Source organism: Scleropages formosus, chromosome 1, assembly GCF_900964775.1.
Source record: "Scleropages formosus chromosome 1, fSclFor1.1, whole genome shotgun sequence".
In the NCBI taxonomy this organism is placed as follows: Eukaryota; Metazoa; Chordata; class Actinopteri; order Osteoglossiformes; family Osteoglossidae; genus Scleropages; species Scleropages formosus.
Window position 1 is genome coordinate 46,002,132 of NC_041806.1, and position 15,987 is coordinate 46,018,118.

The 15,987-nt window shown below is 48.0% G+C and overlaps 1 protein-coding gene across 2 annotated transcripts in view; it reads right to left on the bottom strand.

Moving 5' to 3' along the window:
• Window positions 1–15,987, bottom strand: part of igf2r (insulin-like growth factor 2 receptor) — a 32,827-nt gene that overhangs the window by 3,793 nt on the left and 13,047 nt on the right. For both annotated transcript variants that reach the window (XR_003797669.1, XM_029251698.1), the window contains exons 12-43: window positions 15,686–15,832; window positions 15,456–15,599; window positions 15,182–15,319; window positions 14,941–15,088; window positions 14,144–14,318; window positions 13,293–13,408; window positions 12,311–12,464; window positions 12,036–12,212; window positions 11,727–11,828; window positions 11,415–11,516; window positions 11,101–11,275; window positions 10,791–10,964; window positions 10,470–10,613; window positions 9,800–9,975; window positions 9,396–9,483; window positions 9,071–9,280; window positions 8,782–8,912; window positions 8,577–8,680; window positions 8,297–8,427; window positions 7,212–7,408; window positions 6,982–7,108; window positions 6,765–6,896; window positions 5,025–5,287; window positions 4,602–4,835; window positions 4,294–4,437; window positions 3,982–4,143; window positions 3,671–3,869; window positions 3,063–3,215; window positions 2,448–2,682; window positions 1,432–1,568; window positions 1,232–1,349; window positions 758–904 (exon numbers count right to left, since the gene is read on the bottom strand). Coding sequence is in view for 1 of the 2 variants with exons in the window: in XM_029251698.1 (XP_029107531.1) it covers window positions 758–904; window positions 1,232–1,349; window positions 1,432–1,568; window positions 2,448–2,682; window positions 3,063–3,215; window positions 3,671–3,869; window positions 3,982–4,143; window positions 4,294–4,437; window positions 4,602–4,835; window positions 5,025–5,287; window positions 6,765–6,896; window positions 6,982–7,108; window positions 7,212–7,408; window positions 8,297–8,427; window positions 8,577–8,680; window positions 8,782–8,912; window positions 9,071–9,280; window positions 9,396–9,483; window positions 9,800–9,975; window positions 10,470–10,613; window positions 10,791–10,964; window positions 11,101–11,275; window positions 11,415–11,516; window positions 11,727–11,828; window positions 12,036–12,212; window positions 12,311–12,464; window positions 13,293–13,408; window positions 14,144–14,318; window positions 14,941–15,088; window positions 15,182–15,319; window positions 15,456–15,599; window positions 15,686–15,832 (4,984 nt within the window). In the remaining variant the exon portion in view is untranslated. The remainder of the gene's footprint in view (window positions 1–757; window positions 905–1,231; window positions 1,350–1,431; window positions 1,569–2,447; window positions 2,683–3,062; window positions 3,216–3,670; window positions 3,870–3,981; window positions 4,144–4,293; window positions 4,438–4,601; window positions 4,836–5,024; window positions 5,288–6,764; window positions 6,897–6,981; window positions 7,109–7,211; window positions 7,409–8,296; window positions 8,428–8,576; window positions 8,681–8,781; window positions 8,913–9,070; window positions 9,281–9,395; window positions 9,484–9,799; window positions 9,976–10,469; window positions 10,614–10,790; window positions 10,965–11,100; window positions 11,276–11,414; window positions 11,517–11,726; window positions 11,829–12,035; window positions 12,213–12,310; window positions 12,465–13,292; window positions 13,409–14,143; window positions 14,319–14,940; window positions 15,089–15,181; window positions 15,320–15,455; window positions 15,600–15,685; window positions 15,833–15,987) is intronic.

Here is a 15,987-nt window from a genome sequence, read left to right on the forward strand (position 1 = left end):
CTGCTGGACATCAGATGGGTTTGCTGTAGTGACACCACACAGCTATAGAGAGGAAGCAGATAGATGGAGAAGTTCAAATCTTACTGAACAGAACAGTCATTCGAAGCAAAGACCAGAAGCATTGGAGGGGCTCCAGGACACCAAGAGCAGAAGCTACAGTGCTTCTCTAGTGACCTCTGACTGAGCTGCTGGAGCATTAAGAGACAGCCAACTTGAGAAATACTCCTATGATTTATTAATCTGATGAAATGAACTACATAGCACTTGTGAAACTCTTCTTACATTGTGATGTACTCCACACCAGGAAGGCCTCACCCTTCTTTTTTCTACCTTGTTGCCAAGCTGTGACAGACCAAGTCGTCAAAGTGTTCTTATAGAAAGTCACCTGACACTGTGGTTCTGCTCAGTCTCTATTCTCCCGGTGACATGAAACTGCTGATCTGTCCCACCCAAGTCACTGTGATACTGCTCTCCTCTTGCAATTTTCCCATAAAATCTCATTAACAACGGAAAAGGTGACAAATGCACACCATGAAGTGGAAGGAATTTCATATGTAACAAAACTTGGACAAACCACTGCAAAAATACCACTTATTTGCTGGTTACCAGATCCCAGGAGGGGCTCAAGCACAGTGCTTTCGAGCAAGGTGCATTTAGAAACTCAAATAAAACAGCCATATGTAAAATTGCTTTGGATAAACAAGCAAGTTAAGTGATTAAACATGCAGAGAGACGACAGAGGTGGTGCTGGTCTTACCTGTTGTAGAGGGCTCCGAGGCTGAAGACAGCACCAGTGTCGGGGACCTTGATAGTGCCATTGACCATCTCCACATCCTGCACGGTGACGGCACACGCTGCCCTCGTCCCCCAGTGCAACCAGAACTCACAGGCTTGCTCGTCCACCCTGGGTGCCCAACCAAGAGGAACACGGGCAGAAACACAGGTAAGGAAGCACATCATTGCACCAACCTTTAGCTCAAGAGCCAAGGTCAACATTTTACGTTAAAACCTGTCACAAAGCAACATTTTTACTCCATTAATATATTAATGATTTCAGTACACAGTCTCCTTCCACAAGACCCACAAACATTAACTTCCTAAACACTTGGGGAACAATATAGAAACTGAAACATCAGCTTTTCATTGCTGCATTATACATCTCTTCCAGCTGCTCCTCCCTTAAGCCAAAAGAGAAGCTAACAGATGGGAGTGATGCTGGAATGTGGACCACCTTTGCAGCGTGGGCGCCCCGACGGTGTTGCCACAGCTCAGCTGGATGACGGTTTTGGCAGGTTTTCCATTCCCGCAAACAGCTTCCCCATTGGTGTAGTTCACTTCGATCTTCTCATCTGGCAGTGAGGGAAAGCAGAGGATGAGAGACTGGCTGGGGTTGCGTTTGTCATGCCTGGGAGAACAAAGTGAAAGCCTTACCTCGGAAGGCCATCACCTGTGTGTGAACGCGCCCCAACACCTGGGTCTGACCCCCACGGGTGTGCCGGCACACGGCAGCGCTCTCAGGGCAATCTGTTAGGCCACCATGGATGCCCTGACACAGGTTCAGGTAGTACCTGGGAAGGAACAGAGGATGGGGAATGGGTGTTTATGGAGGGGTCCAGCTGGTTCTCATGCCCTTGGTAACCAGGACACGATGCAGTGAACAGGGTGCCAAAGCCTGGCACACAACATGAAAACCAAAGGCCTTCAGCTGCAGTCACCCAGGAGAAGCAGCTCAAGCTCAATATTAAGGTGATGAGTGCTACAGGAATAGCACTGCTGCCACAGCTCTGAGCAAGGGGTCTTCCAAAACGTTCTCCTCAGTAAAATCACCTGGTATAAATTCAGGGAAAAGAAGCTGGCTGTTCAAACCCCTTCGATAAGAAAATACATATCAAGTACCTTGCTTAACAGTCCAAGAGCAGGAACAGGGGACCTGAACCATGGTCCTTCGAGTGTAAGGTAGCAGCTCTAAAACTACACCACCATGCCAAGCCACAGCTATTCATTACTATCTACTCTAGAGAACCTTTACAGGACATTTTATACCTCTCAATGATACCACGTTTGGGGGCAGGACTTGGGATGGGACAACATGTAAGTGTGAGCTGTTCAAAGAGCAAATGCATGGCAACAGAAAAAAAGGTGTAAGCAAGTAAAAAAAAAAAAAAAAAAAAAAAAAAAAAAAAAATTTTACATTTATTCATTTAGCTGATGCTTTTCTCCAAAGCCAAAGCAACTTACAATGTTAAAGTTATAATTATCACAAACTTACATTACATTTACCCATTTATACAACTGGGTAATTTCTGAAGGGTACTAGAGCCGGAGGCAGGGATCGAACCGGCGATCTTTGGGTCCACAGGCAGTAGCTCTAACCACTACACTGACGAATGCAAAACAATTTGGAGACACAGAACTAACAGTGGGTAAGGTTGGGGGTGCCCACTCACGCGTCGCTGTTGTGGCTGAACCTCCATGGGGAGGTGAGCGAGGAGATCATGCGCAGGTCATAGGACTGGTGCTCGTGCACCAGCTTACACTCCATCTTGCGGGGCGGACACACCACCTCAGTCTCCCACTGGAAGGTGGAGGTGCAGCCCAGCGTCTCACTCAGCAGCTGCGGTGTCCCCAGGCCTGTCCCACGGTTACAGGTAAAGAGGATGGAGGAGCTGCGCTTGCTTTTCACTGAAAGGAGGAGGTAAAGGGTGGAGAGTGCCACTGTGTCAGAGCATCTGTGTGCTTCAGCTTTTTCTCAACACCAAACTCACAAGGCCCACCAGCAGCAGCTTTCTACTCTATATAGGGTACATTCATGTAATCATCACAGGCCAAGTATGCACTTTCTACTCATTTAGCTGACGCTATTCTCCAAAGTGACTTATAGTATTGAACTACTTCCAATGATGTACCCAATTGTACAGTTGGGTAATTTTACTGTACAAGCTGCTGCTCAAGTAGCATGGGCATTTGGCACTAGTGCCCTATTTGCAGAGTTGAGTCCAGCGCTCTAATTTGGCTCCTCTTATTGGACATAAAGACCTCTATCAGGAGGAACAGCAGCTCACCATCAACACAGAAGCCCCATTGTTTGTCTGCATTAAAGTCGCTGGTGGTAGAGCACCAAAGCTGGCCATCTGTCCTACCGGCCGTGGTGCACTGTGAGTAGACCTTATCCAAAAACTTGAAGGGGAACACGCACATCTCCCCACTGGTGGTCACTGCAAGCCCAATAGCAATTAGCGAGGTGAGTCAGGAGACATCACAAGCAAGGGCACAATTACACAGGTTGAGCTTGGACCACATCTTGACAATATATCCAAAATGCTGTTTTGCTGGGTCTCTGGAGGATAAACCTGAAAATACTTTGTAATCAGCATTTTAAAAGACAGCAACTGATTTACTATGACTGGTAATTATTAAATGTTTTAAACGGCTGATAAAATGAAACAACTTTACTAATGATATTAGAGCAACAAAAAGATGATCCCCTGCATCTGTTCATGGTTCTGATATGGTTTATAATCATGAACATTATTCAACATTATCATGAACATTGTGAACAGACCATGCCAGTCTAAACCTGGAAATGTCTACCACAGTAAGGTCTCAGACCCATTCTTTCTAACTCCACAGTTTTACAGGTGTGGGCAGGTATGTGTGAGCGAGGTCTGACCTGGTGGGCAAGGGTCGCCACCCCCATACTGCATGATCACTGCCTCCTCCTCGTGTTTATAGTCCATGGTCATGGCCTTGCTGTTCCCAAAGGAGGTTGCCGAGTCGGTTGACGTCAGACACACGGCACTGCCCTTGCAGCGCTGCTCTGACACGGATCCGCACACACTGATCTGATAGCCTCCGGATCCAGAGCGCACCTGCAGGACATGCGGTTAAGAGTGAAAAAAGATGAGCATCACGAGAAAAACCACTGTATGTGATTAAGATGGAGTTTTCAAGTGTAAGGAAGCACACGATGCTCCAGCCCACCCTCTGGACAGTCCTGGACAGGGGGGAGAGGTCAAAGGTGAACTGCAGCCTCTCGTCAGTGAGAGTGCAGCCCTTGGTGGTGACAGAATCCGGGCACACCAGGGGGGTTGCCCACTCAAACACATACTGGCACTGCATCCTGCCGATCATCTGCGGCACACCCTGTAACAAATAGAGGGCCAAAATAAAAGTGTCCTTTTACTTTTTCATTGTAGTAAGTCAAATGTCTATCTGCAGGTGTTCGCTCTCTATCGGAGTTTCCCTTAACCGTGAAGAAATGTGTGTCAGAATGTCCATCAGCGAAGTTCTTACCAACTCTGTGCTGCTTTCACAGGTGAACCTGATGATGGAGTTATAATTCAAGGTTGAGTTGTAGACACACACCGTGGTGCTGCTGAAAGAAATTGACACCTCGTTGTTGACAAGGAGCGGTGTGGATGCGACACGACCGATATCCTGGAAAGGAGAACAGAGGGACATGGTCTACTGACTGACAAGAGTGCCTTGACTTTCACATCCACCCAATTCTAGTACTTTACCCATGATGCCACCTATAGCCACAGTATTACGGCATAACTACCTGGACGTGGAAGGACACAGGTCCAGTAGCGGTAACTCACCACCGGGGGCCCGTCGGGAGGGTCCATGCACACGGCAGCCCCTGGGGGGCAGTTCACGCCAGGGATTGGGTTTAGGGGCCCGCAGATGTTGACGTAGAAATCAGAGGAGAGTTTCTTTTTCGTGTACTGGTCCGGATCGAGGTCCTCGCTGTTGGCCCGGTGATAGCCTGTTCTGTGGGCGAGGGGGCTCAGGTCGATGAGTGATGTCCCATTCCAAACAGAGCACCTCGCCTGCTGCAGTAAATACAAAGTCCTTTCATTTACAGATTGTTTTCATTAAAGGTTATATATAACCAGTAAACCATACAAGCAGGAACTTTATTATTAATCTAGCACCTGTGCTCAAGAGAATTTAAACACAGAAAACAATTTCTAGCACATGGCTCCACCCCCAGTGGTACCACCTCCACACCCAGGCCTCACCTGCTGCTCACAGACCAGCGGAGTGTGCCAAGAGAAGAAGTGGATGCATTCGTTGGGGTCCGAGTCCACAAGCACAGGGCCGTCCTCTCCCACGCTGCTGGTCTTGCACACAAAGCTGATCACGCTCTTATGTGTAAGTGTGTGATTTGCATCGCACACAGACCCACCACTGTAGGTCAGCTGAACCACCTGGTCACGGTAGGTCAGGTTCTGGTTGTACCGGCCACCATTAATCGCTATCACGTTGTCTTTGATGCACACACCTTGAGGAGGGGAAAACAGAAAACAGACTGAGAACATCGGCTGCAGGTGACGATGACACCCTCTATTTATTCACTGCAGGTCAACGTACCCCCAAATCTGTATACATTGGCTCCCCATGCTATAAAGTCAAGTTTCACATTTTCAGTTTCAAACAATTTCCAGCTTTGTACTTTAACTGCATTTTCTTCTCTTCTTAACAAGCGTGAACTGTGATGGTAGTAAAGAGGACCCTAGCATGTATAAGAGCATAGGATCACATTAATTCAACTCACTTCCACTGTGTTTACTGTGTAAGAGAATAGTTTATGCTGCTGTTAATAGAATAGTGTTAATAGAATTCCCAGACAACAGCTTGTGTCTGGTGTTCCCCAGTGTCAGTGATCAATAAAAAAAATGAACAATGCACATGCTTATGGGATGAATCGGGCAACAGTCAGCACTGAACAGGAGTTTGTAGAGAGCATGCATTGTCATTTCAAATAGTTTTAATGTAGCAAAAAGTTAGTCTTATAAAGGTTTTTTTTTTTTTTTTTTTTTAAACATATACTTCTACAGAACCTGCCCCATTTCAAGCATGTGGAACAATGGTAAGCTACCATAGCAGCAGACAGACAGATCACTCCTGTTTGAATTCTGACCAAATGAGTAAGCTAACTAGATCGATGACTACACCTAATGTTTAATTCCAGCGATCGTAGACCTATAGACTCTCAGTCAAACCTTGGAAAGCCAAGACCGTTCCATGTATTTGTCTTATTCTTGCACCAGCGCTGATTCAGGTTTCAAGGACATGCGAGACATGCGGACATAGATGATTATGTGCTGCAGTAGCTTTGGGTGCTCCAAGGCAAACCTGGATGCCTCTAGGACCATGTCACTTAAATCACACCTGCAGTCCATTAAAACTGCTGGCTTGCAAGAGAAAAATCAGAAGGGCCACTGATTTACATACGGCCAGATCATCTCAGTTAGACAGGTTAGGATTTAACAACCAGTCTCCTTGAACGACACAGAAAAATGTTACATAACTAGTAAAGGGGAAACCACAGGAGTTTCATAAGCGCTTCTGCATATCTGCCTTTTCTTTAATGGTGTCTATTCAGTATTTCATCTGGTTTAATATTTGAACAAAGGGGGCACAGTGGTGCAGCAAGTTTGGCTGAGGCCTGCTCTCTGGTGGGTCTGCGGTTCAAGTCCTGCTTGGGGTGCCTTGTGACAGACTGGCATCCCGTCCTGGGTGTGCCCCCTCCCCCTCCAATCTTGCGCTGCCGGGTTAGGCTCTGGTTCACCGTGACCCTGCTCGGGACAAGCGGTTTCAGACAGTGTGTGTGTGTGTGTGTGTGTGTGTGTGTGTGTGTGTAAGTAAACCCTTCTGACCTATGTTGCTAAGCAGAACCTTAATGGGACACTACGTTCAGATGGGAGTCAAATGAGGAAGAAAAGGCACGGTGTCCTCAGAAGACCGCAGCTGCTCACCGGTTTCATCCTCGCAACCGAAGTTGGCTGCTGCTCCACAAATGTTGAGCCTGAACATCTTCCTTCTGTTTTTGTGGTCGTACACTGTGTAGCCATCCTCTCTGTTGAGGCTGTTCAGGTCAAAGAGGTGCCCTGTTCAGGGATGCACACAGAGCCACAGTTTAGTAACACTTTGGTTTCACATAGCAGTCAGGCTGCAGGGTGACTACAGCTGTACCTGTGACGGGGTTGGTGACCCGGCATTGCCCGTGCTCACTGCTTTTCAGGGGGCATGCTGCAGCTGTGAACCACACAAAGGTGTACACGCAGTCCTCGATGGCCGTCACCAGGGTGGGTCTGGAGTCCTGAGAAACAATCAGAAGGGCTCCTTGGTCAGTATGTGTGAGCACAGCGCATCTCCGGTCAAGTGGAGATCCTGACAGCAAGAGGCAGCCTACGGTCACTAACCACTTTGTCACGGTCGCATCGGAAGCGAATAATGGTGGTCCTGTTCCTCCGATTGTCTCTACACGGCGCCCCATTTGTGTACTTCAGTACCAGGACCTTCTTCTCAAATCGCGGACCAGACTCTGCCTCTCCCAGACTGATGTACTGGTCTCTGCTCTTGAGGCAGGATGCTGCACTGGATGGGCATTTCCAGGCACCTGGGCACCAAACACACCACTGCAATGGCATTCCACAACACTAATGTAGAAAATGTAGCATCACAGGATTACTATTTTAAAATTACCACTGCAAAACACCTCCTAGAAGCATATGCACCCATGCAGGTCATACCAAATACAACAAGCATAATGGAATTAACAAAAAATGTCTAACAATACCTGTCCTGGGTGTGTCCCCTCCCCCTCCCGCCTTACGCCCTGTGTTGCCGGGTAGGCTCCGGTTCCCCGCGACCCCATATGGGACAAGCGGTTCTGAAAATGTGTGCGTGTGTGTCTAACAATATTGGTAAGAGTTTGATATCATAAGCAGAAGTTACACAGACTAAGTAGAAATTCAGTTCTCACACCTGAATGAAACACATAGTCAGGTCTTCACATTTCCATGTGAAAAAATAAAGACATGCGGTTTTGACGGTGCGGTGATTCAGTTTCTTGAAGAAAATCAAGGATGAATGAATGAAGTCAAGTATGAATACCAGCACCAGGAATCTCCTCCTTTCCAGGTTAATTTTAAGATGCGCTCATTACTTTCGACACGAGCCTTGTACTGCAACAAGCCTACAGCCGGAACCAGCAATTAAAACCACATGTCCATCTCCAGCCATGTGTCAAAGAGGCCAGATGTTCAACTCCGAGAGAACACCTAGAACAACTGTATGTGTTGGACACCACCACCTGAGGGCAGCATCGGAACATAGCAGCATCTGGTTCCGTTAAACACTCAACCATTCCCACTTTAAAAAATAAGATCATTAAGTCGAAAAAGCAGTATGACTCATGTTTAATTCTCTGTGCGGCGGAGTGCAAGAGTGAATGGACCTTGCAGGCACATAGAGTAGTCCCGCAGTCGACATCCGATTGACTCACCACGTTGCGGAACCAGTGACTTGCACACGTTGATGTAGTACCGAGTGTGGTTCCCAGTCTCCAGTTCCACCACCCAGTTGTCTCGGGACAAGGAAAGGGGAGAGAGGTCGTACGAGTTTCCGTTGCCGTCACTGGAATTGGGGGGGGGGGGGGGGGGGGGGCACAGTTCCAGTCTGATCAGATCGGGGGGGGCTAAACCAATGCAGACACCCTCATGGGCAAGTTCCATAAAGAGCTTTACAGGACACCTCGAGTTGGAAACTTGTGAAAATGCTCTTACTTGAAGGTACAGCTGGTGGTTTTGAAAGGCACGCAGGCCAAAGCAGTGTGCCACTCAAAGACGTAGGTGCAGTCGGCGGTCTCGTGCATGAACTCTGGCGCCCCCTACGGCAAACCAGTACAAGTTCCTCAGGAAACCAAGATCGCTGAAACCTCAGCTTTCCAAAAAACACAAGAACAGCTTTGCTGCTCAGCGCAACACTCACCACTGCCTTACTGTGGTCACAAGCGAAGAGGATGGCTGTAGAGCGCTTGTATATTTTGTGGCATACATCTCCTCCGGTATAGTTGATCATTATAAGTCCATCGTCGTAAGTAAGGTTCTGTGTCGCCAACCCTGAAGGAATGAGACAAGCAGGAACAATGAAAGCTGAAGCAAAACTAAAGGTGAATTCAGTCTTCCTTTTCAGAGAGTAAAGCATTTTGAGCGTGACTTTGCTTTTTTTGAGGAATACCGCAAGGTGAAGTAAGCTGTTCTCAGAAACGCTTCCTCACCTGCAACCTTCTGGGACTGTCCATCCACCTGACACACAGCCACGCTGTCACTGTCCCGGTCCTTGTGCATGCAAATGGCTGAGCGGATGTCCGCACAGACTGCCAGGTGGTACTCATACTTCCCACTTTTCACCACGTAATCTTTATTTGAGAGTGACATCAGATTAAACACGTGGCCGCTCCTGGGGTCCCGCACCTGGCATTTCTCTCCTAAGGCAGGAATAAAACATTTGTATCAATCAAAGCAGAGAAGGACTTTGTGCCTAAATTACATGCCTTGTTCTAGTGTCCCATGGCACTACAGTCAAAGTCCAGCAAGTCCTACCCTGAACTCTGCGGATGGGACAAGCTTCAGAAGTCCTCCATATGAAGACGTATTCACAGCCATCCATTCGGTCGAACATGGGAGATCCCTGTGAAAGATAGAGACAGGAGGATCTTTAGCTACAAGGCTGACCCTCATATCCCCATACAGATGACAACCAACCAACACGGTACACAGAAGCACAATCGAATCCACTCTGCATGTGCAGTGAGTGGACAGACACTTCAGTGACCTGTTACCGAAACAGGAGCAGACTCGTTAATCTAGGCTGCCACTTCAGACTGCTCAACAGGGTTGCAGATGGCACTGCAAATGGTGAACGAAAGCAGCCAATCCCAGCAGTGCACAGCGGTGGTGGCTCACAAGCGAGCGCAGGTCTGTGATAAACAGGGGTGTGAACTTACCGGCCTGTCATCGCACTCAAAGAGGATGCGTGTGGAGTAGCGGCTTGACTCGCACTTTTCCCCGTTGAGGTAGACTATGCTGATCGAACCATCTGGCGAGGCCTGGGGGCTAGACTGCACGTAGCCCAGGTTTACACCTCGACCGCCCATCTTGGCACAGGCACCCAGAGCACCTCCTACAAGATGGAACACATGACCAGTCCTGTTTGTTATGAACATATTGAGACAACTTCTTATACGTGACACCTGGTTGCTCCAGTAGGGCAAAAGTAACCAAACAATGAGAAAACACAGGTCAAAGAGTTCCATTGCTCTAGTCTTGACCTATATGAACTTAATCCAAATAAGACTGTCTTCAGCGATAACTTTCATGTGTATTAAAACAGACAGGGCACGGTGGTGCAGCAGGTTTGACTGGGTCCTGCTCTCCAGTGGGTCTGGGGTTTGAGTCCTGCTTGGGGTGCCCTGTGACAGACTGGCATCCCATCCTGGGTGTGTCCCCTCCCTCTCCAGTCTTGCGCCTTGTGTTGCCGGGTTAGGCTCCGGTTCGCCACGACCCCGCTTGAGACAAGCGGTTTCAGACAATGTATGTGTATATAAGGACAGTAAAGCAGCTAAAATCATCTCTTTACATACCCTAGACACTTGGGGACACCCACTGTGCACTTACCAGGGCAGCCTGGAACCCGGGGTAACGGCTTGCAGACGTTGATGTAGAAACGCTGCAACTGCGTCTGGCCGGATGCATCGACGGCTTCCCAGGGCCTGTCGTCTCGGCTGAGGTCACTGAGGTCGTACTCATTGCCATTTGAATCTGCAAGGACATTGCACTGACTGACAACACAAAAGGACAAATCTAACACAGACCTGTGTCCACTCCATCTCTGCCACTGTGCAAATGTCAGCAAATTAATTCTGTCAGATCTCTTCAAAAGTAAGCAGCTCAGAAGAGCTGCCCCCCTGGCCCAATTCCCACATCCTGCCTTCGTACCAATGATGTGGCAGTCCACGGGTGCCGGCAGGCAGGCGAGCGCTGTGCGGAACTCGAAGAAGACATCGTGGATGATATGGTCAGATGTGCTCATCTCTTCCCTGACCAAGCTCAGCGTACCAGGGTTCTCGTCCTGGTCACACACGAAGCCAATGGTGAAAGCATCCCTCATTCCTGTGGGGTTACACACTGTCATGGACCACAACACCAAGGTGATTGTCTGCTGAATTTTTGTGTCTCTCATCTCAAAGAACTGAGGTGGGTTTACATCCCTGTAGTCACCACGGAGAGGGTTTCCAGGTGGACCTACCTGTTTTTGGGTCCAGTTCCCCTTCGTATGTGAGGGTCAGTTGACCATCGGTCGAGAACTTCAGAGACTTCTTCAAGCCCACGGGGGCTACCGGGTGGCCGTTGTCCATCTCACAGCCGGCCACATGCTTGTCCCCTATTGTGCCGCACTCTCTCACTGCTCCGCAGATGTTAACCTACAGGGCAGCAGGATGCAGAAAGGTTTAAGGTCCTGGGATCAAAGCAGCAACCTTCCGCTGTACAGTCTGAAGAGAAACAGGAAGACAGGGGTGTCAGCTGCTGTTATTCTGAAGGAAACTAGAGCCGGGAAGATACCTTGAATGTTTTTGAATTCCCCTGAGCTGTGTAGCCACTGCTGGAGTTAAGAGGCTGCAAGTTGAACTCAAACCCTGTGTTAGGGTCCTTTAGAGAGCATGTCTGAAGTGATAACAGCAAAGAAATACCAGTCAGTTTCAGGTGGCAGGCAGCGCATTGGTCAGAAACAATGACTAGACCAATAAGTTATAAACTGCTTTGGTCGCTAAAGGTCAGATTGTATAAATGAGTAGAACAGTTTTGGAGGCAGTGAATATGTGAGTGTAAGCACCATTAAAACTTTCCAACAGGCGGCACTACAGGTTTGCTCACCTGATTTTGTTCCTCCGTGGTGGAGATGACGCAGGCTGCCTCTGTGTGCCACACGAAGGTGGCCGTGCAGTTCTGGAACATGAGGAAACGAGGACCTGAAGCCTGTGAGAAAGAGGTATAGTCAGGATTACTGAATGGGAGCTTGGGACCTAAACCTGTGATCATAGGGCTGCTGGATTAAGGCCCATGGGAAATGCTTCTATTGCACTCAAACAAAAACAAGAAGCTGCACTGGATTAAAGTATCCAGATAAAATCAGGTAAAAGGTTAGAGGTTAAAGGTTACAGGTTACACTGCAGGAGTGCTCACCACAGCTCCTCTGAGGCAGGTCAAGTGGATGCGAGTGGTGAAGGTGGTCCTCTGGCCCTCTGCTTCGCAAGATGATCCTCCTGTGTACTCCAACAGCAGGTGGTCCACATCCTCAATCTGCGGACCTCTTTTGGCTACACCCAGGTTACTGATGGACACCGACTCGGTGGCTTTGTCCTGAAAAAGCCACGAGGGGAATGCTGACATCCATGTCTAACATGCTTTGACACCATTCAAACGGACAAGACTGGGTGAAAAGAATGAACAAGACTCACCTCCCCGGGTGCGTAGCTGACTTCACATACAGAGGCAAGTCGGTCACACCCTTCCACAGCATTAAGGGGCCTACACACGTTGATGTAATACTTCCGCTTGGTGTTGGGATCAATAGCTTCCCAGTTCCTGCCATAACCCTCGGCCCTGGACAAGCTGCATTGAGGATGGCATCAATGGTCATCGGTGGCCCTTATTTACAACGAAGCTACAACGACCCCACTGTGTGAAATCTGGAAAGTTTACATGGGTTTAACCTACTTTGCATTTACAGCATATGCAGCTGTTTCCAGGACTTTCATTCAATTGACCGTTTCCAGGTTTTACTGCCTTCCATTGAAACGAATGCAGTGTAAAACACTGACTGCGAAGCTTATAGACAACTGGCCATGAACGTGTGTTCATAACATTTTATTTTTTGTGTTGCAATCAACTTTTCCTGTTAAGCTGTAATTAAAAACTTAGGTGTTCTTTATTTAGCAGTAACTTTCTTGGATATAGCTATAATAAGTAAAAATACTTTGAACTACATGAAAGTTACAATCAGTTTACATGACTAAAATTTACAAGAATACACTGTCACAGATGCGTGCATTGTTTATCATCTTGTTATTGATCACAAACCACCAGACTTGAGTAGTCAACACTGTGGAAATGAGTTGAATTATGGTGATCCTGTTCCACTTCGGTGCTAGTTACTGTCATCAATTGGCTGGGAGCATAAATGCAGCTCATGTTCACTCTGCTACATGGAATTTTCAGAAAATACAAGTAAAAAAAACAATGCAATTAAACATGAAACGGAAAATGTTGGTCTTAAAACTTGTAACTTGACTGGATATAAACACAAAGAACAAGGACAGAAACTCAATTGTAAGTTTTCCCTTTCCCCTGAAAATGTGGCCAGTAAAAAGGGTTGAATGAGCAGTTGATTTCCGTACAATTACCCAGTGACAGACTGAGCAGAGGTCAGACCAGGCTCACCTGGAGAGGTCATACTGCTGCAGGGTTCTGGGGTCGGTCACAATGCACTCCAGCACTCTCTCGGGGCAGGCGTAAGCTGTGTACCACCTGAAGTTGTATGTGAATTTGTCCTCCTCCTGTGGAAGCCCAGCATAAACATACAGCTGTAATTCACACGGGGGGCGCGGTGGCGCAGTAGGTTGGACCGGGTCCCACTCTCCAGTGGGTCTGGGGTTCGAGTCCCGCTTGGGGTGCCTTGCGACGGACTGGCGTCCCATCCTGGGTGTGTCCCCTCCCCCTCTGGCCTTACGCCCTGTGTTGCCGGGTTAGGCTCCGGTTCCCCGTGACCCCGTATGGGATGAGCGGTTCAGAAGGGTGTGTGTGTGTGTGTGATTCACACTAGATTGCACACTGTTTTGCAGGAAGCAGCAGAAAAATGTGCAGGAACAACATTTTTGGATCAAGTTCCACTGGAGTGCTTAGAATGAAAATTTAGATGGCTTTGGTTAAAAGGAAATTAAAAATAAAAACAAATTCAAATAACATATAAATGACTCAATGTGCTCAGTGAGAAATTAGAAAGCGGCACAGTGATTTGAGCAGCAGGTGGGGTCGTGGTTTGAGCCACTATGACGAACTATGGATCAGGGTGCAAATCCTTTCTCTAGTATCCTGGAACAAAAGTACCTACACTTAATTGAGAGAGAAAATAAATAAAAAAACTAAACAGGACCTTAATATAAAAACTTAAAATTGAGTCACTTGAAGAAAAGATAAATAAGAATAATATGAGGAGTTTTCAGAGTTCACCATAAGATATGTTTAGCAGAGGCTTTTATACCAGAGAAGAGGTGCGGACCAGCAGGTCTCACCTGGTACTCGGGCCATCCGGCTCCAGCCTCATGGTCACACAGGAAAGAGATGAGCGTAGAGCGCTGGGTGTGCTTATCGTCATTGTACCGGGAGCCGTTTCGGTAAGAGAGGTGGATCATCCCGTCGTAGTAGGACAGCTTGGAGTTGGACCCCCCCAGATTCCAGGACTGCCCCCTGGAGGAAAAGAACGCACAGCAACTCAGTGACCACAGGTCCTCAGTTGGGATCCAGCATTACTCTGAAGCTCACATTCACCTCCTCTGCACGTTTGAGCACGTGGCACCTGACCTCACACAGTACTAGTGTAATCAGATTTCTGCCAAAGCATCTGATAAGCAATGAAACAATACAAGAGCAGCAGTTATAGCAAACAGGTGTAAACCTGGTTCAAATGTAGTAGACTACATTTACATTTATTCATTTAGCAGATGCTTTTCTCCAAAGTGACCACAATGTTCAGGTACTTACAACTATTTACTCATTTATCATTTATACAGCTGGGTAATTTTACTGGAGCAATTTTAGGGCAAGTACCTTGCTCAAGGGTACTACAGCTGAAGGCAAGGCTCAAACCTGCAACCTTTGGGTCCACAGGCAGCAATTCTAACCACTTTGCTGAGAATGAGAATCTTTGAATTTAACTGAACTGCAGCAGTCTGAGTTCCAAGAATTACAACAGGGTTTTATCAGAGGCACTGCAGGCAAAGCTATTCCTCAACTGCACATAGCTTTCATCATGCAGCACCCAAGGCTGGACCTGCGCCATCTGTTGGGGTGAACGGGAAAGGGAACTCACATTTTGTCCACCTGGCAGGCTCCGGCTGTGTTGGGACACTTTGCAGCAGAAACGTTGCCACACACATTAAGGTAGTACGTGTACTGTGAGTCGGAGACGTTGTAGGCACTGCCATGTTTGGTCAGAGGGGACAGGTCGAAGGAGAAACCTGCAGGCAGAGAGGTCGGAAACAAATAATAAAATAATAAAGTCAGTACCCAAGGTCACTCCACTATGAGGCCCTCAAGGCCACATCACCCACCAGCCTGGGAGTCCGACACCCGGCAGTCATCACCCTCGGTTTTCGACAGGACGCATGCGGCAGCTGTGTGCCACTCAAACTCATACTCGCAGCCGTTAGAAGAGACACGCCGCAGCACAGGAGGGCTCTCCAAATCGCCTGTAAGTGAGAGGACGAGAAGCTCAGACCCGGAGCACTGGGACTGGACACACTCACCTTCTATACACGCTAGACGGGAAGAGAAAATCTGTGCAGAAGCAGGCTGTCTAACCTGAACACATGTAGCACCTCCTACCTGGCTTGCAGAAGAGGCTTACGGTGGTCTTTATTTTTCTGCCACCACTACATGTCTCCCCCTCGGTGTACTCCAGATAGATACTTTTATCCCTCTTTTGTGGCTCTGAGAGGAACTTTCCCAAACTATGGCTACCGTCATGTCCTAAAAATGAGAAGTCACATTAAAACAGATTCACAGAACTATATTCACTGCACTGAGTATGGCGGCAATGTGCTCCTCCTGCTCACCGACTGCACAGATGGCTGCATCCTCAGGACACTCGCTGGTCGCTCCCTGCAGGAGGACCTTGTGACATATGTTGATGTAGAAGCGCTTCCTGTCAGACTCTGGTGCGCTGCCCTCCACCGCCTCCCAGTTCTGGACGATCTCTGAGTCTGAGAAGTGCACAGATAGGGCAGTGTAAGTGACAAGCTGGGAAAACGCACAAACGCTGCTGCAGAATCCGCGGTACAGTGCCAGGCCTCTCACCTTTTGAATAACCTCTCACACCATTTACTGTGCTTTACCAATTTGCTAGAAGGAACAAAGT